Raw genomic sequence first — 19759 nt, forward strand, 5'->3', positions numbered from 1 at the left:
GCTCAAAACAGAGCTGTCCAGCGGATGAGTGCACGGGACGCAACGCGGGGCTGGTCTGGTGAGCTCTTAGAGCACTGGGTCTGGCAGCCCCGCCTCCGACCCGGCGGCTGGTTCGCGGCCTTAACGAGTAGGAACCGGCCCCGGCCGGTCGGCGCGGTTCCCGCGGGGTAGCCGCCAGGGTCCCGTGTGGGCAGAGGGCGGTGCCCCATCAGAGCGGGGCAGGGAACAGATCTGGGACTCCGCGGCAGGCCCAGGGACCGGCCTGTGCTCACCTTTAGGAAGGGGATGACGAACGGACGCAGAGGGAAGTTGGTGGCCTCTTGGAGCTTGGAATGGAACTGCTCGATGGTCAGCGTGGAGTTCTGAGGGAGGAGGCAACCTCACGTCGGCCTGAGCCCCGTGGCCGGCCCCGGGGGGGGCCCGCGCCCCTCTGCCGCGCCCTCGCCGCCCCCGCCCCCACTCACCACGAGCCCCAGCACCAGCGTGCGCACGCGCTCCCCGATCTCCGGGGAGATGTCACTGCCGAACTGCTGCAGGGTGGTGAGGAAGCGTTTCAGCTTGCTGAGCTGCCGCGCCCCGCAGGCCGGGGGCAGGTGCTGCGTGGACAGGGAGGCGGTGGACGAGGTGGCCGGGCCATTGCTGAAGCCACTGGGCGTGGATGGCGCGCCGTTGACGGCCGTCGGCGAGTGGGTGCCGTTCATTACTGCGGGGAGGAGAGGCGGGCTGAGGACGGCAGCGGAGGGCGGCCGGGTGCCGGAGCCGCACCGGTGCCAAGGGGGCACCGGACACCCTGTACGGGTGTGCACACGGGGCCCCGGGTCAGCGGCTGGGGGGCTGGGCCGGAGTGTGGCCGCGAGGCAGGCGTGGCCCTGGCTCAGCACCGCCTCTGGCTTCGCTCCGGGGTGGGGACACCACCCCAGGACCCCCGTGCTGCCCGGCCCGTGTCCACTGTGAACCGGCAGAGGGGCTTCTCCACCGCTAGGGACCTGCCGGCCCCTTGCCCTTTTCCCCTGGAAGGCGGGGGCCCTCACCTTCACCACGACGGGCCCGAGCGGCGCCCCACTGCCTACATGAGGCCCCCGTGCCTGGGCTGATAGGGCTGGGGGTGGACCCCTGGGACACGGGGGTTGGATCCCAGCAGGGGACGCTCTCGGCTGGCTGCTGTGTGGGGCTGCTGCACGCACGGGGCCGTGTGTGGAAGACGAGCAGGTGACATGAGCCCCCCCTCCCCCCGCCGTGGTGAGCGCCCTGCAGGGGTCACCGGAGCAGGACCGTCGGTCACCAGTGCCCTGACACGGGGGTCAGCGTCCCAGGGCTGGGAGACACCTGGGACCACCCACAATGTCCTGGGACGAGACGTCCCTCCTCAGTTTCAAGTGACGGAGGGAAAGGCTGAGCCCGCACCCAGTGCCCCGGCCTCGGGAGCCCGAGCCTCGCTGACCAGAGAGGTCAGAGACGGTGGGCCGCCAGGGCCCCGGTGACAGCGGAGGGGGCTCTGGATGCGGGAAGCGGTGCTGGCACCTCCGGGAGCCCCGAGGCTTATCTGATCAACCCGGAGACCGCTCAGCCAGCTGCCCAGACACCTGCTCCAGGCACCTCCCCAGGTTCACACACGGAGCCCCTCCCTGCACGCTCACCGGCCTGCCCCCTCTGCACGCGCATGCACGCCCCACGCGATGGTCTGAACCCCACTCCCCGCACATGCCTTCCACCCCCCACCGCCGCTCCCTGCCTCAGCATCCCTGCACACACTCCCATGCACACACACGGCATGCGCACATGAACACACACGTGTGTACACGCACCACACACACGCATGTACTCGGACACATGCATACACACAGACGAACATCCACACACGAGCACACACAGATGTACATGCACATCTGCACACACGCACATTCACACATGCACGCTCGTGCACACACGCGCGCATACAGACACACACACACTTGCACACATGCGCACACACGCACATTCACACACACAGATGCACACAGGCGTGCACACATTTGCACACCGCATGTGCACACCCACACACACTCGCACACACAGGCGCACGCTTCCACACACATTTGCACACGCACGTGGACACCCGCGCACACGCACATTTGCACACACACAGGCACGTTCACACACAGATGCACACTCACGCACACACCTCTCTCGCTGTGGTCCACGAGGCCCGTGCCCTGCCCCTCCCACCCTGTCCAGCTGATCTATGCACAGAGGCCGTGCTCTCATGCCCCACTGGGGAGTCTGGGGAGGTGGGGAGCTCAGGAAGGGACTCTCCCGAGGCTGCGGCCACCTCCACGCTGGCTGAGACCTGGCAGCCTGGGGGGACGGGGACGGGGACGGGGAGTGGGGGCTCCTTTCTTCGGGACGGGGATGCGGGCAGGGTCAGCTCGGAGAAGCGGCTCCCCGTCAACAGCCCAGAGTGCCACTCATGCCGCTCGCTTTGAACGGAGGGGTGTTGGCTCACCCCTCCGGACCACGCCTGCCCTGCCTGTCCTGACCGGGCCCTGGGAAGTGACCTCTGCAGACTCTTGGCTCACCCAGCCTGGAGGGGCAGGCACGTGGGTCCCCCTCCCCGGGCCCCGGCCCTCCACAGCCGTGGCTGTCCTGGGGCCTGGACACCCCCTCTACGTGCCCTGCAGGCCTCCGGCCCTGGGGCTGCACTGTCCCCTCTGGGCTACAGAACCGGCCGGTCCCTCCTTGCCAGAGCCCTTCAGCAAATGTCCTCTCTTAACCCTGAGTCTGCTGTCTGGCTGGCATTGCTCTCCGCTCTCCCCAGACACTTTCCCCACCTCCAGCTTCGATGACGGGCTCCCCCCATCCACTGGCCTGCTCCCCAGTGACACCTGCAAATGCCCCTCCCTGACTCGCTGAGCTGCACTGTGGGCCACGAGCCAGGCACCGATCCACGGGCGGCAAGGCTCACGATCATCAGGCACGTTCCACATGGTCCCCAAGACTGCCTTCACCCCGCAGGTCGACCCCTCCCACGGTAGGCCCTGGGCAGCAGACAGACGGTTCTGCCCTCACGGGCACGAGAAGCCACCCTGGCTGGGAGAGGGCATCCCGCCTGGGGCCTCACGTCTGCCTGGACCAGCCCAGGAGGGTGAGACTGGAGGCCTGGCCTCAGTTTCTTCATTTGCAAACGGCCCCTTGGCCTGAACCAGAGGTGGGGCTTTGGGGCCGGAGGGCTGGTGCCTGGCGCCCTGCTGGATGACAGAAAATCGTTAACCTTCTACCACGGGGAGGGGCTGAAATGCTTGACTCCCGATTGCTTTTGTGTGTCGGGTGGTTGCTCGTCGAGAGCAGAGGCTTGGGAACCACTGACCGAAGGCGAGCGTTGGCACGAGGACACGTGTCAGGCCTCCTGTCCCGAGGGGGGACGGGCTGCAGGAATATGGCCCCAAGTCCGACTCCGCTGTCCCCTCCCCGGGAGACATGACGCAGCGGGAGCCCGTCTGGCCCCTGGTCTGAACGATCTCGGAAGCAACGCTCCAGGGCCCGGAAGCCACACGCGGTTCTGGAGGCTCCCGCAGAGGCGGTCACTGATTCCGGGCGGCCCTCGCCCTGCGATGGAGAGCGGACGCCAAACACAGCCCACTGAGCGTCCCCATCCCTCACCCTCTGCGAGGTGTCGTCCAGAGGGACCCTCAGAGAGCCCGGGAGGCCCCACCATGGTGCTAAGTTCCTCTCTCACTGGTGAGCTCCAGCCAGCCCCGCGAGGGACAGTGACACACACACACCCTGGGCAAGACGGATGACGGCCACTGGCCATCGCCCCGGCCGGGCCAGGAGGCGGCCGGCTGCCACGGGAGACCTCACCACAGCAGGGGCTCGTCCCTCGCGGCACAGCCGGGCCGTCGCCCGGGGTCTGGATCTTCCAGAGGCTCCTAAGAGGTGCGGCTGTCTACACCTCCCGGGCCCCCACCCGGCGTCCGTGGGCCCAGCCCGGGCCTGACCTCTCTGCAGTTTTCTTACCAGCTTGCCCTCGGTGCCTGGGTCCTCCCGGCGGCCCGCTCACCCTCGCTCGCCCGTGTTCCCTCCCGCGGGCTGCCGGGCAGTCTCAGCAACTTGCTAAAGAGACTCCGAAAATAACCCCCGGCCACAAGTGCTTTCATTGCCACAACAGCTGTGTTACTAACTTAGACCGCACACGTGTCCCCAGCTGAGGTTTGGGGGCACACACAAGCACCCCTGCGGCTCCCGCGGCCCTGCGCCCTGGGCGGGGGTCGTGCCGGGACGCGGAGCCCGCCAGCCCCTCTCCCCGGGGGTGTGGATCACGCGCCCCGGCAGCGCTGAGGCTCAGGGGACACGCTGGCCACCAGGGCCGGGCCGGGCGCGTCCCGCCACAGCAGCTAGGACGACAGCCTCGCGGGCCGTGAATGACGCACCCGGACGTCCCGCCGCCTCTCGCTCAGAGCCTGGGGGCCGCGGGGGTCACACCAGGACCGTGCGGCCCGCCGCCGTAAAGTCGGGCCTGTCCCGACTGCAGCCACTCGCTGACAAATTCTGAGTGTGGCCCTCGAGCGCTTCCGGTCACGGGTGTCACCTGCGGCCGGAGACCCTGACAGAATGTCCACTGGCCACCGAGCGGCCGGCGTGTTCGGGCCCCGTGTGAGCCCAGCAGCCCCTCGTGGCTCTGTGCAATTGCCCTTGGCGCTAGGTGCTGGGATGACAGATGGGGCCATGTCACAGGTGGGGAAACTGAGGCACAGGTGGTAGTCCCTGCTCGGGGCACGCTGTCAGGAGAGGTGGGGGCCGGGGCCTGCCCTTGAGACGGCCGAGCTACTGACATGCTGTTGACATGTGACCTTCTCACAATGCCGGGCTCTGCCTAATTCACCCTGTTTTGTGGCTGGGGAAAAGGGAGCTCAGAGAGGCGGCCCGCCTGCCCGAGGCCACACAGCTCACGAGGGCAGGGCTGGCTGTGAACTCGGGTCTGCACCCTGCTCTCCTGTGCCGGCCCCCGGGCCCCTCTTCTCTGTGAGGGAGGCGGGACTAACGGACACAGCAGACGCAGTAAGGGGGCGTGTAGGCAGCGGGGTGAACCGCCGTGGCCTTCCCAGGGCAGAGGGTGCCGGGGGGGAGGACCTCCCGGAGGCCAAGGTTTTTGTTATTTTACTTACAAAGACAGACCATAGACCATTTTAAGCAGCCATGAAAACGGCCGTGGGGCAGGGACATCGTGGGCCCGTCCTCTCGATCTGTAAGCAAAATAAGAAAAACACGCTGTCAGGAAAGCGCGGGCGGGTGGGCAGGGCTGCCCCGAGGGGCGCCCACGGTCGGCCCCTCCCCCTCTGCCTCTTGACAGCAGTTTTGGGGATCGGGACTCAGTCACCATCTCTGGGCCTCAGTTTCCTCCACCGTAAAGCAACAGGGTTGTTTGGGCGGGGGCGGGGGGGTCTCCTAGCGTCACTTCCAGAAGGACCTTCTAGAGGTCTACAAGGATTTTGGGGTCTCCATCGACATGGGTTGGACACCCTGGTTCCTAAAAAGCTCTCTTCCTGGAAGGTGCCTGGTAACCCCACTTGGCACCGTGTTCAAGGGACCTGAGCACGTGCGCATAGGGCTTGAAGTCTCCATGGACAGACAAGCCAATGGCGGTTCCAAAACAAAGCCCGGGACTGAGCCACCCCGAAGGGAGGAGGCACCAAACAGGAAGAGATCTGAGCGGAAATTAGTAGGTGGAAGCTACAAGAAGACAGGCTGCACCCAGGCAGAGAGTGAGCCCCCCGTCACCGGGGGTAATCGAGGACAGGATGGGCCTTTGAGGGTCCTCCCAGCTGCAGAGTAGCCGCTCGCATTCCTTCCCAGAGTTATCTCAGCCATCCTGACCACCTCCAGAGTTCAACCCCCAAATGAGTCTGTGCCCAGGGCGGTCATCAAGGAAAACCACAGGCCTCAAGCCACGGTTCACGGCCAGTCTCCGGCTGGCTTGGCTCATGGGCTGGTCCTGGGGAAGCCGGGGGATCTCGGGGCAGGAATCCGTGGCTGAGCGCAGAGGCTCCATCCCCACCAGGCAGGTGCACGATGCAGCTACCCACCTGCTCTCAGGGATTTGCATGCGTTAGGGAACAACTCTGAGGCCCCCCGAGGAGGCCAGAGACCCAGAAGCCCGACAACATTAACGTGCCAGCTTAGAAAAGAAAGAACCACTGGTCTCTGGTAACCTCCGTGCCCTAGATGAAGCCGGGACCTCCACTCCAGAAACGTGAGCCGGCGGTGCCCTTGGGGGAGGACAGAAAGGCCTTGGGCGAGCCCCTGAGCCACTCACAGGCCCCAGCCCTGTCCCTGACCTGGAACATCTTGTTCCCAGACCCGTGCTTTCGGGAACACGGGTCCTGGACCAAGAGGGAAAGTAGGACGTGCCCTTGACGCTCGGGCGACAGGCTCAGAGCCCTGGGTCCGACCGGCAAACGGCCCGCTGACCTCTCTGGCTTGGACCCCGACCCTGGAGGCTGGGGTGGCCATTTCGGGCGGACGGCCCGGCGGTCTTGTTTCTTGCAAGCTGCTGGCGGGGCGGTTACGTGCGGCGGGAGCCTCTCCCCGAGGCGACGGGGGTCAGGTAGACAGCCGGCCGGTGGCTGCGTGAGAGGAAGCCCGGCCGGGCCCCGGCCGCCACGGCCGCCGCAGGCAGACCCCAGGCCTGGGCTCCGCGGGCCGCCAGTGCGCAGCGCCGCCCCGCACCCCCCCCCCCCCGCCCCCCTGCCCGGGCAGGGGTGTGGGCCAGGGTTCATTTCAGTCTCCACCACTCATGGGGACCCTGGCTCAGACTTGGCCCCGTAGGAAGATGAGCTGGAACCTTCCGTGCCAAGGGAAGGTACAGCTCCTGTGTGAGCTGGGCTGCCCCCGCCCCAGCTGGGGCCCGGGCTATCTCTCCACCTGCCAGACCACAGGTGGAGACCTTGGAGCGGTCAGGAGACTGGCTCAAAGCCCTCATCCTACAAACAAGCGGCCAGGCCCGGCCCTGAACTCGCCTTTCCCGACTCCACGGCCAGCACCCTTCTCCAGATGCAGGCTGGGTCACTCCCAAGCCCTAAAGAACCCGGCTGCCTGGCCTCAAATGGCAGCACCAGTACCGTTCACGACCGGGGATAAAAGGAGCTGGGCCAGTCCCTGCGCTCTATCCTGGGCTCTGGGTGGGCAGGAGGGTGGTCTGAGGTCCCAGAGAAGCGGCTCTTGCCATCACGCTGGGGCACTGGAAGCTCCCTTCCTAGAGACGGGCTTCCCTTGGGTTTCAAAGTCTGGCAAAGCGTCCCCAGGCCTGGGGCTTTCTGGCCTCTGAATAGGGGGGATCGGGTGGCATGTGTGAATTCTCTCCGCTGCTGGCACACTGCTAAGCCCCGGTCCCGGGGGCGGGAACGCTGAGCTCCCCCCGGCCCACGCCTGGGGTCTCCTTCCCAAATGCACGGGACCCCGAGGTCACGGTCACCCATTTTCTCACAAGGGAACAGGTCTCCGGTGGGGCACGTGCACTGAGGAAGTCCCCCCGGAGACGCTGTGTGCGCTGAGACGCTCGGCCCGGATCGGCCCGGGCCGGGGACACACGGCCCGAAGGTCGAGTCTGCCCACCGCAGCCCTGCAGCCGAGGCTCCGGCTGACCCCGGGTCCCGGCCACCCTCACACCCCGCTGCAGCCAGGCTGCGGAGCCCCTGGCATCTGAGCCCAGGGCCACCTCTGACGAGCCCTCGAGTAAGGTGCTGTGTGACGGTAGGGACCCCCCGTCCCTCTCTGAGCTCCAAGCAGAACGGCCAACTTTGATAAAACACTCACGATGTGCCGGCCGCTCGGTAAGAGCCTGTATCAACTCCCTTGTCCTCACAGCAGCTCCCTGACTCGGAGACTGTGGCCAGCCCCGCTTTATGGATGGGGAACACCGGGTCCAGAGAGGCTAAGCAGCTCGCCCGAGGCCACACAGCCACCAAGTAGATGAGCTAGGATTTGAACCTCCCAGCGCGGGCTGTGAGCCACGGTGAGCTCCTCCCTCTCGAGGGCCCGACGGCGGGCGTTTGCGCTTCTGGGCAGAGGGCCCGCGGCACGGGCCTCGGGTCGCGGCGGCGCTCGGAGCCCCCAAGAGCTCTGCACGGCCGGTGCCCCGTGGGCTTTTACTCACTTGTGTGCGGCGTGAAGGAGGGGAGCCGAGTGGCCCCCTGGGACGCGGCAGGCGGCGGGGGCGGCATGCTGGGAGGCGTGGAGCGGGGCTGACTCTTCACCTCGGCGGGAGAGTCGGGCATCGCTGCTGTCCTGTCCTTCCCGTCCACTGTGGGGGGGCCACCGGGGCCACGGGGGAGGGGAGAAGAAGAGAGACGCGGTGAAGCAGGCTGAGAGGAGGGGAGGGAGCCGCGCGGGGGTCGGGCCGACGCCGCCGGGGGTCCGGGCGGACCCCCAGGCGATCACCGGGCGGCTCCCGGACCTGCCCACAGAGCCGGCCCGACTCCCAGGCGCAGATGAGCCCCAGCCGTGTTCTCAGGTGGCTGATATCCCACCCACCTGGGATCAGAGGTCAGGCTCGGGTCAGCCCACTTCAGGGGGGCTGGAGGGTGTGATGGGGAGAATCCTGGGTCAGCCGGAACGGGGCTGGGGTCCTCACTGGGGAGCTGGGGTCTACTGCCCCGCGGCCCGGGGGGTTTTGCGTCACCCGCCCCCCTCCTGCCCCCCCTGGGCAGCCGTGCGCATCTCCTGGAGGGCGTCCGTCCCCATTTCTGATGCGGCAGGTCTGGGGAAAAGCCCACGAATCTGCACTTCTAACAAGGTCCCAGGTGGGGGCTGCTGCAGGTGCGTGGGGCCCCTGGAAACCGTGGCTCCCAGAGCCCCATCAGCTCTCAGATGTGAAAAGTCTCGTGTAGAGGGGTCTCCCCAGGAAGGTCTGGGAGGCTGACCCACCCCGTGGGGTGGAAAACCCCTCCGATACCCTCTGCTGGCCTGGGTAGTTCCTGGGCCCGGCTGGCCAAGGGCACGGCCAACGTCAGGCTGTTCTAGGCCTGGCCGCTCAACGTGGGGGCCCCACACCAGTGGGCTGGGTGCCCCCGGACACTGTTGAGATTGCCACGTGCAGCTCTGCTGAGGGTCAGGTGCAGACGCCGCGAAACCGAGGCCCTGCCCGCCCCCCCCCCCCCCCCCATCTGCCTTAACTCAGGTCAGCCAGTGCCTGGGCGGGTCAAAAAAGCTCAGAGCGGTGGCTGGGAGTCGGGGTGGCCCCGCCGCTCAAGGCCATCCGGGCCGGCATCCTCTACCTGCTCCCGGGGCACAGCCCACGCTGCCCCAGCCGCTGCCCTGAGATCACCCTGCTGACACCGAGGGGGTCTCGCCCGGGGCCGGGGCTCCACACCTGCGGGCCGTCTGTGCGTCACTGCGTCTCGTGTCTCCTCTCCCAGGGGCCCCGCGGGACCAGGACCCACAGATGCACGCGCGCGTCCGGGGACAGCCAGCCTCCGGGGACGGAGACCAACAACGCCGACGACGGCACTCACTGCCGTCCCGTGCCCGGCACGGCACGGCCCCGTCCCCACCCCCCCCTTCACAGAGCCGAGATGCCCGTGGCCCTCAGCGCCCGTGGGGCCGTGACAGCCCTCTGCCCCGGGGCCCCGGGCCCCGACACTGAGGAGGGCCCCTCCCCGCCGGGCCCCACGGGGCAGGGAGGCAATCGGTCAGCAGCAGCCGCCCCGGCCACGCGCACCTGCTGTCCACTCAGCTGCAGCCGCTGGCCTCCCTCCCGCCGGGCGCCCTGCCCCCTGCGCCCGCTGTCAGGGAGCTGACGGCCGCGCACACGTGTGCTGCAGCTGTGGGGGCCCGTCAACGCCGCCTGGCCACGGGGCCGGCGGCCAGTCCCTGGTGACAACCAAAGAAGGCAAATGCGCCGGCCACCGTGGGCCCCGGGACACCCTGTGGGGTGCAGACCCGGCCCCCCCCCCCCCTACCGTCTGACATGTCACCCGGGCGGGGCCTGGGGGGGCGGGGTTCAGATGCCAGGCTGGGACACGGGGGACGTGCGGCCTGTTCCCACTCTCCAAAGCCCTTCCACGCCGGGGGCTTCATTTCGGCTTTGCCCACAGGAGAGGGCGGAGGGAACCCACCAGAGCCGCCCGCCTGCCCGCCCGCCCCTCACACGGCACCTGTTTATCACGAGCCGGGCCCTCAGGGGCTACCCTCAGGTGGGTGCCAGGGGCCAGCACACCGGGTCGCGTGGAGTCTCCCCCCGCCTGTGAGCACCTGGCTCGTGGCCACACTCATCCCACGGACGTGCATCACGGAGGACACACGCGAGCGCCCACGGCTTGCTCTCTGCCCCGGAGCCCGGGGGGCGGGGGGCGGCTGCCGGGGCCCTGATTCACGGGCACAGAGACGTGCGGCGTCTGCCGAGGGCACACGGCGAGCGGGCTCAGTGTCACCACCACGCATCCTTCCAGAAGAGGCCGCAGGGGCGGGGGTGACAAGCACAGGGGCCTCGTGAGTCTCGCGAAGCTGGTTTGAGTCCCGGCTCTACTGCTCCCTGGCTGTGTGACCTGAGGCAAGCCCCTGCACCCCTCTGAGTCTCTCTACTCCTCTACAGGTGGGGTAGCGGTCCGTGCACACGAGCGGTCGATGAAATTCGGCAGGGGGCTGTGGAACAGCTGGTGAGCCGGGAGCCTGGTCTTCCTCTGAGGAAGGGCCCAGAACCGCGGCTTGTGTGACTTCCCACAGCCCTCAGCGGCTCTTCTCGTCTCCACTTTCCGGTGGGGAAGCCAAGGCACAGAGAGGCCAGCTGACCTGCTCAGCTCACACGGCAGAGTAGCGGTCCGGGTATGCCCCGGGCAGCTCATCTACCCGCCTGCAACCCGCGGTCCCTCCCTCTTCTGACTGCCCGTCCACCACCCCACGGGGGCTCTCTTTGTGGCGGCTCCCACCTGGCACGCTGGGGGGCCGGGGACCCGGTGCGGGTCTGGAAGCGCACGAGTCGGCTCACGCCTGGGCGTCCCAGCGAGCGGAGGCGCTGTGGCCCCCACCGCCAGCCTTGCCTCCCCCCCACCCCCCTTGAGAACATTCCCAGACCTCAGCCCACACGCCACAGGCCCATGGGAGACCCTGCGTCTTTCCCAGACAGCGTATCCAGTCCCCGGCTGAATGTCTCTAATCCGTCCGCAGAGGAAGCAGCTCTCCGAGGCCGGGCGGAGCCGGTGGGAAAGAACATGGAATGTGCCGGAACAAGCCACCCCATCCATCACTGTCCCTGTCCGGCTGTGGTTCCCAGCCCGCCCGGCCTGGCTGAGAACTGGCCACAACCCAGAGCTCCCAGCCCTGGGTTCTAGAACCTTCCTCTGCCTGCCTCAAGTCTGTATTGCTGCCAGAAGTAATAAGCCCCTGCTTTGATCATTTGGGTCTGATTTCTGCTGGTACCTCACCTGACCCTTACAAAGGTCATGAGAAAGTAGGAACGTGGGCAGGTAACCTGCCTCAGGGCCTTTGCACCGGCAGGGACCGGTATTGACAGGTAGGTAACAAAGCCATGGTGATAAAGTCCTGAGTGCACGCTGGGCCTTGACCTGGGCACTTCACACGAATCACCTCAGCTCACCCCACAATAAGCATATGAGGTGGGCAGGTGAGGAAACCCGGTATAGGGAGGGGAAGCTGGCCGCAAACCCAGGCCGTCTGGCCCCAGAAACCAGTCTGTCCGTGGAGTCCTGGGACGTGCCCCCTGTCAGGACCAGGCAGGCCCGCCTTCAGGGCCCTGCCATCCCGGGATGAGGCCGCAGCCCAGGCCCCTCCCCTGGAACTGATGCGCCGGCCGGAGGGGGGGCCACAAAGGTTCCGAGCCCCTCTCGAGTTCCCAGGATGAGAGAGAGGCCAGCCTCACAAGTAGCAGAGCAGAAGCCTTTGCAGGGCTCCGGAAGCTCCGTGCAGGCCCCCTCACCCCCTCTGCAGAGGGCAGAACCCGGGGGTGCGGCAAGGACTCTGGGCACGCTGCCCCCCAGCCTCAGTGTCCACATCTGTACGTAGGGGTGTGGGACGAGTGCTAAGAATGCGCCGCGATCTCGGTGGCTCTGGTGGTGCCGAGGCCAAAGGGAAACCCACGTTTGCAACCGGTGCCTATTTCCCCTTCGGCCACTCAAGCCCCCCTCCAAGGTCGTCCGGTCAAGACCAGCCTCACGGTGTGCTCCACTTCCCGGTGAGGACCCGTCCTCACTGTCCCCGAAAGGTGAGGGCTCCACAGGGCAGGTGAGGGGCAGAGCCGGGGGCCGGACCTGTCCCTGAATTCCCAGCTTCTGCCCCTGGCCCGACAGCAGGCAATATTCTAAAACCCCAGCCAACGTAAACCCATACGCCTGCCTTTCTTGGGAACCACAGGGCCAAGATGTGTTCCCCAAAACTGGTACAAAGTGGATGGGGGCAGCTGGGTGGCTCAGTCGGTTGAGCGACGACTTTCGCTCAGGTCATGATCTTGCAGTTTGTGAGTTCGAGCCCCGCGTCGGGCTCTGTGCTGACTGACAGCTCAGAGCCTGGAGCCTGCTTCAGATTCTGTGTCTCCCTCTCTCTCTGCCCCTCCCCCACTCATGCTCTGTCTCTCTCTGTCTCAGAAATAAACATAAAAAAAAATTAAAAAAAAACAAAAACAAAAAAACCCAAAAAACCCAAAGTGGCTTCCCTGCCCCTCAGCCAGCACCCCGAGAGCGCCCATGGGCTCCTTCGTGCCTGGCCCGGCCCTTCTCCACCCTCATCTCCCACACCTCCCCCTCCGAGTCTACTCAAGTGCTCCTGCCTCAGGGCCTTTGCACGGGCTGTTCCCTCTGCCAGGGAGTCTTTCCCCCAGATACCTTCATGGTATCGTGAGCTTACCTCCCCTGCGTCTTTGCCCAAAGGCAACCTTCTCTCTCAGTGAGGCCGAGTATCTAGAACCGCGCTGGGCACACAGTAGGCGCTCTGTACATACTTGAATTACCGCCAGGAGAATCCAGGGGGGAGCAGTTCGTGACGGCAGCCTCCGCGCCTCACCCGCTCCCTTTCAGCAGGTCTGAGTCCTGGCCCCCTGCGTGTCTGCCCCGCTGGAGGGTCTGGAGCCCAGCCTGCCCCGGGGAGAGCCCGGGGGTGCCTCGAGGGGAGCGCGCAGCACTCCGCGAGGGCTGGGCAGCTCCGAGGGAAGAGCAGGGGCCTGTCCCCTGCAGACCCTCCAGCCGCCCCTTTGGGCAGCCCCACCCCGGAGCGGGGTAGCTCTGCCTGTCAGAAGCCCCTGGTCTGTCCGTCCGGGCTGGGCCCGGGCTTCCGGAACCCCGAGTGCGGGTGGTGAGTGCGCCCTCCTCACACGCCTGCCCCTGAGGAGGACACTCCCATCGCCCACTTTCCAGTGGGGACACTGAGGCCCAGCATCACACAGCAAGAGAGGCGCCCCACAGGGACCCGCAGTGGCTCCCTACTTCCCTCCCTGTGGGGGTCAAGCTGCCGTGTGGCGTTCGGGGCCACACACGATCGCGCCCCAGCTGCCGCGTAGCCACGTCCCCACCGCCCTCAGCACCCGCAGCACTGCGCACCGGAAAGACGAGGGGACGGAAGGCGGGAGGCCAGGGCTCTGCCTGTCCCTCCTCTCTCGGACAGCGGCTCCACGTGGGGCCCAAAGCCCCCTTCTAATTACAAGCCCGACTCCACACCCACGGAGGAGACAAGAAGCCACACGTGCTCCCCGGAGGGCGGGACCCACGGGGGGCTCAAGGGTGCGTTCGCACGTGGACCCCAGTGAGGCCAGCGGGCGGGGGACAGCCGCCAGGCACACGGTCTCCCCAGCGGCCCGCAGCCCTGTAAGGCCCAGAGCCGCGCCCCCGGTCTGTGCAGCCGCCCCCCCGAGGGCTCAGCACCTCCAAGGCCTCTGTGCCCACGGGGGGCGTGGGCATCCGCTGTGGCTCACTCGGTCCAGTGGGTTTCCTGGCCACGTGGGAAAGGGGCTCGGCCGGAGAGCTGTGAGAGGCAGGGCTGCAGGGTGGGGCGGGAAGGTCCCTGCAGGGAAGGCCGAGGGGCCCCCTCCGCGGAGACCATCATCCCCTCGGGGGCCGCGGGGCTCTGTGCAGGGCCTGGGCCCAGGAGGCGGCCAGCAGTTCACACAGGATGTGTGGTTCCCCGGGGAGCGGTGCAGACTGGGGCAAGAGATCTCTCGTGGAGGAGGGGGCACTGAGCCCCCAGACCTGTGCCGTCCTGCCCCTCAAGTGCCCCTCCTCCTTCACAGCCACCCCCTTGCAGTGGGGACCTTGCTCTCGGCCCTGGGGGTCTCTCCAAAGCCTCTCTGACTGGTGCGGGAGCAAGGGCTCCTCGGCTATGGGCGTGTGTGGGATAAACAGGAAAAATGAGGCGTGAATTCCTAGGAAGACACACATTTCAGAAGGGTCTGACCGGCGACAGATGGGAGCCACCAGGCTGAGGAAGAGACGAAGGGGCTTGGTGGGGGGGGGGGGGGGGGCTGCCTGCCTTCAGGGCGAACCCAGGACACTGGGTGACCCTCCATGCCCAGACGGGTGGGCTTGACCAGGAGGCTCCTGGGCCAAGGTCAGAGGGAAGGCTTGTCTTTGATCCCCAGAAAAGCCGCTCAGGATTTTTGGGGTCGGGGGGGGTGCAGCCCTGATGAGTCCCAGGTGCTTCCCACATCTGCTTTCTCTTACAGCCTCTGCGGCCGGAGGAACAAGAAATAATATGAAAATACAGGGATTGGTATGTTCCCCTCCGCTGGTCGCAGCGGGCTTTCTGTGTCTTAGAGCCACGGCCGTCCAGAGCCTCCACGTGGCCCTGGGGGTCGTTCCTCTGGCTGTGAGCTCTGCGGACGCTGCCCTGCCCACGGCACGGTGCTGGGCCACCCCGGCCTGCCCGGCCTCAGGGACCCCGTGACCCCCTGGGCCTGTGTGGCCAGTGGCAGAGGTCACAGGTCACCACGGCAACAAAGCCGGGCTGGGACTCAGGAGAGCGGGGCTCCCATCCTGCTCTGCGAACAACTGTGAACTCAGGAAAACGGCACATCTCTGAGCCTCGGTTTACCCACTGGTACGTGGGGCCCGTAATTCCCGCTTCTGCGGTGGGGGTGGTTTGGGGCCAGAGCCCAGAGGGGCTTCGCAAACCAGGGTTCTGGTTGGCTTCCTCTGTCCCGTCTCTGTCCCCTGGCTGGACCGTCAGTGGCCTTTCTACTCCGGGCCTTGGTTTTCACCCCTGACAAGGAGGGCGGGGAGACCCCACCCCCAGGAGTCACAGAAGGGTGACCCACGGACAGAGTCCAGCACTCACGGACATGGCGTCTTGCTAAAGGTGCGCACGCGTGGGGGGCCCTGCTGCGGGGTCCCGGGAGGAAGGGCTGGCCCCCACGTGCCGCACACCCCCACAACTTTGATTTTAAACTCGCTCCCTTTTGCCGGGAGCTGTTCGTGTTCCGGGCGCCGAAAACCCTCTGTTCCTCAACTCCTCCTGGGAACGCCATGAGGTGTTAGAGCCCCCAGGTACAGTGGGGAAACCGAGGCACAGAGTGGCGCTGTCACTTGCCCCGGGGTCACACAGCCACCACACGGCAGATCCCACGTGCGTCCGGCTCTGAGGCTGACGTCCCGAGCTGGTGCACGCAGAGCTCGTCCCTCCCTGTGAACGTGCGCACAGGGGTGACAGCGAGCCTGTGTCCAAGGGGGAGGGGTCCACAGGGAAGGCCCCTCGCAGCCACAGAGGGGACCCTGGGCGGTGTCCGGGCCGCCGTAAGCAGGCGTCACGACATCCCATCGGCAGTGGAGGGAGCCGGTCGGCCTGGGTGGGAGGGTCCGTCTGTCACTGAGAGACACAACACTGGACCAGATGCTACCCCACCTGAACGGCCTGCAGCCCCAGCCCAGGGGTCCCTCCAGGCCGGGCCCTCTCGCCGCTTCTGACCTGGGTACGTGGCCCCAGGCTCAGAGACCTCATGCCAGACACATGTGGCCTGTCTCCTCCCAGCATCTCTGGAAAAGCACGGCACGTTTACTCTCTACAGGCCGACCTGGGCCCATCAGGAACCGGGAAGACGGGGCGGGACCGTCCAGTTCGTGTCCCAGGGCCCGATGGGGGGCAGGCAGACAGGACCCCGCCACGCCTCCCGCACTCTGGCCGCCCTCCCCCGCCACCTGCCTGTCCAGCACCCCTGTCCTGCTGCAGGCCTTTGCACCTGCTGGAGGGCTCCCCAGACCTTCACAAGGCTGTCTCCTCGTCAGTCGGCTCTGGCTCACATGTCCCTCCTCGGAGGAGAAGCCTTGCCCGGCCCCCAAGCCAGAACCGCCCCACCCTGCCCGTCCTGCCGCCTCACCCGACTTTATTCTCTTGGGGCCTCTTGTCTGCACCTGCGATCATCCCATGTCGGTTGTCGTGTCCGCTGCCCATCTCCCCGCTGACCGCTAACCCCTAGACGGAGCCCAGACGGTGCCGGGCAGGCGGCCGGTCTGCGGCACACCCTCGACGGTCTGTGGACCGGCCCCGAGAGAGAACCGGCGCCCCCGCCCGCCCGCCCTCGCGTTGCCCTGGGCCCCACCCTCCTCACATTTGACAGCTCGGCTCCCTGCGGCGGGCAGAGCCTGGGCAGGCCTCGGCTGGGGGCGGCTCCGAGGCTGTACTTGGAGGCAGCACGGCAGTACCCCGCAAAGTGCCGAGGACCGGGGCCGTTTGGAGCCTGCCCCGCAGCAGTAAGCTTAAGACCCCCCCCCCACCTGTGGGGTGGACGCATCACAAAAGGCCTCAGTCCTTCACCCTCCCTGACCCACGCCCCTTGCTGTGTGACTGCCACTCTTCCAAGTACTCGACACGGCCGGGAGGCCCCTGCTCTGCGTCCGGGCTGGCCCCGGGCCTGGCTCCAGACGTGGCGGAAGTGAGAAGCGACGTCAGCCGACTCTGAGTCGGGACACGGGGGCGTTTGCTGCGCTCGCTCTCTTGTTCAGTCAGCCTGCCGGAGGACGGGACTCTCGTGGGGCAGAGCTGGCCCGGCTGAGTCCCCGGTCACGCGAGGGCCCACCCGCAGTCTGCTGACCACAGACCCGAAAGCAAGCCCGGTGGGACCAAGAGTGCCCAGGGGACCTGCCTAACCTGCCCGCCCCAAGAACTAGGAGCCAGACCACAGTGGTTGTTTCAGCAGCTAAGTTTTGTGGTGGTTTGTTACACAGTAGAACCTGACTGATACACTGTGGTATTGAGAACCATTTGGGAGCCGGAAGGGACTTCGGGGGCCAGGATCCCATCACAGCGCGCGAGGGGAAGTTGACCCAGAGACTCCCGCCTCTCTGCTTCTCATTCCTCTTGCGGTGGCGTCTCAGCGTGGACGGCCACGCTCCCCTTAGGGAATGCGTTCTAGGGAAACCCTCGGGGACACAGGCAGAGAGTTATCTCTGAGGATGTTGATCACTGCGTTGTTTAGGAGCGTGACAAGAGGGGACAAACGAGGTGGCCCCAGCAGAGGGCCGTGAAGGAACTTCTCTGGTCGGTGCAGCATTACAGGACCTCAAACATCCCGCCGTGGGTGCCCTGGCTTTGGAAATTGCTCTTCAGTATCGACCAGCCCGAACCACCACACCACAGAACCCGCACAAGCACGGGCACGGCGGCTTCGGCGGCAAGCGCCCTCCAGCCACTTGGCCAAGACGCCCAGGCTGGAAGCCATCCAAATGCTCATCAGGTTCGGGGGCAAATGGGCCGTGGGAGGCCCGTCGGGGGAAGAGCGCGAGCGGGGAGAGCAGACGCACGCGGCAGCCCGTGAGACCGCCTCTCACCCACGTGCGGCCGCGTGAACGACGCCAGGCCCCAGACAGCTCGCGCCGGGCAGCTCCACTCACGTCACGTGGCGACAGCCCCGTCGTGGGAGTCGGGAGCCGGTACCAATGCCGCGGCGACCGGGGCAGGTGACGCTGGCGACCGGGCACACCCGGAGGGCGCGAGCCGTCGGCTCCCGTGTGGGGGACGGAAGCCTCGCGGGCGAGCGGAAAGGACGCCACGGAATACCGTCGAATCGCGAGGGAAGGCGACCCGCGCGTCCAAACCAGGAGGGGAGAAGCGCACGACGTTCCGCCTCGTGAACAAGTGCACGCGCGGAGGAGGCACGAGGAGGCGGCCGTGGCTCCCGGGGGGACAGCGGTTCAGAGTCTGGGTCGGGGCCGGGCCGCCGACGCCCCCGAACAAGCGGGGAGGGCACGGCCTCCTGGGCACGCGTCCCCGCCTTCTGCGGCCTCCTGGCGCCGAGCGAGCGCGAGGTTGGAGGGCAGGGGGGCGCCGAGGGCTCCGAGCTGCCGTGCTCCCCAGAGGGGGCCGCAAACGCGACCCAGATGCCGGCCCGCGGGCCCTGCGGCTGGCGCGTGAAGGGAGCGCATTCCTCGCCCAGCTGCCGGGGCTGCGCGGCCAAGAGCGAGCGGCTCCCTCAGAGCCGCGGGGGAGGCGCCCTGCCACCTGGCCGCCTGCTGGGGGGAGGGGCAGCGGGAGGAAGGGGTGCCCCCCCTGCCCGGCACTGGTCCGGGAGCTCCGGGAGCCCCCTCCCAGGCCTCCCGCGCACGTCGGCCACCGAGGGGACGGGGCCCATCTGCACACGGGCACACTCACCTGAGTGTGACTGGGCTGGGACAACGGGTGTGCTGTCACGACTGGCCGGGTGGATGAGTAGAGAGAGAGAGGAGGGAGTATCAGGTGGACGGGCAGGTGGACGGACGGACAAGGGAACGCACGAGGGGACAGGTGGACGGGTGCAAAGGCGGGCAGACAGACAGGCGGACACGCAGATCTGTGCAGTAGTGGGACAAGCCCAGTCCTGGGGTTGGGCGGGTGGAGTTTAGCTCGGGGCCTCTCGTCTCGAGTGGCCCTTCCAAGGCCCTTCGCTCTTCTGAGCCTCGACTTCCTCGTCTGCACACTGGGGGGGATGCTGTTCTGACGATCAAGCAAGCGCCCGTTACGTGAGCACCCCACGAGGACTTCTTGACTCACACACCTGGCTAGGACAAAACGGGGAGAGGGCCAGGGACCCCAGGAGGGCCCTCCCCTGGGTGGGGGAGAGTCAGCGAGGCCTCCCGGGTGAAGGACACGTACACTGAGACCTGAACAGCAGGGTCCAGTCGTTGGTCGTCCCCCGGGAGGGGCTGAGACAGAGCGCCGGGCGGGGGGGGGGGGCGGCACAGGCAGACTCTGTGGGGTCCCTGCGTGCCCGTTTCCTACGGGAGGGGTGAGACCCCAAGAAAGGATGTCAACCCCCCCTGGAGTTTTTTAAAGGCAACCGAATATATATTCAGAGAATCTCTGAAAGGAAACGGAAACTGCCCTTGGGGAGAAGGGGGGCAAGATTTCCTTGTCTCTTTCTTCCGGACTAGCCACCGCCCCTTTAAACCTTGCCCTTGATTTGTTTTTAAACTGCCCGCTAGCCACCAGCACTGCCCCTCCGGCCACAAAAGGGATAACGGAGTGACAGGTAGTTAGGAGCTGTCACCCAAGTGAATAAACAGATCTCGGTCCCAGATCACTTAGCTAGGAAAAGGACTTGAAGACCAGGGAGGTCCTCCGCCCTGGGGTGTAAGTTAGCCAGGCTGCCCTCTGACGGGGCCGATCGAGTGGGGAGGGGCACAGACGGCCGCGGGCACACCCTGGGCTGGGGTGTTCAGTGTCAGGGAAGCTTCCAGGAGCGGCGATGAGCGGCTGGAGCCTGGCGGCCGTGGGGTTCGCACACCCGGAGAAAGGAGGCACGCACGGTGACCGAAGTCACCACGCACCACACCGCGCGGGCATCCACGGCGGGCAGCGGCGGGGGGCGCGACAGAAGGTC

At 66.8% G+C, this 19759-nt stretch overlaps 1 protein-coding gene across 6 annotated transcripts in view; it reads right to left on the minus strand.

Moving 5' to 3' along the window:
- CBFA2T3 (CBFA2/RUNX1 partner transcriptional co-repressor 3) overlaps positions 1–19759 on the minus strand; it is an 81735-nt gene that overhangs the window by 13300 nt on the left and 48676 nt on the right. For 3 of the 6 annotated variants that reach the window (XM_042918590.1, XM_042918592.1, XM_042918587.1), the window contains 4 exons: positions 8129–8275; positions 5142–5219; positions 465–703; positions 273–362 (listed from right to left, as the gene is read on the minus strand). In XM_042918590.1, coding sequence (XP_042774524.1) covers positions 273–362; positions 465–703; positions 5142–5219; positions 8129–8249 — 528 coding nt within the window. In that variant the 5' untranslated portion in view covers positions 8250–8275. Of the gene's footprint in view, positions 1–272; positions 363–464; positions 704–5141; positions 5220–8128; positions 8276–10898; positions 10925–16282; positions 16415–19759 lie in introns of those variants that run through there. The other 3 variants (XM_042918588.1, XM_042918589.1, XM_042918591.1) reach the window with 3 other exon arrangements.

The sequence above is a fragment of the Panthera leo genome, chromosome E2, assembly GCF_018350215.1.
Source record: "Panthera leo isolate Ple1 chromosome E2, P.leo_Ple1_pat1.1, whole genome shotgun sequence".
NCBI lineage: Eukaryota > Metazoa > Chordata > Mammalia > Carnivora > Felidae > Panthera > Panthera leo.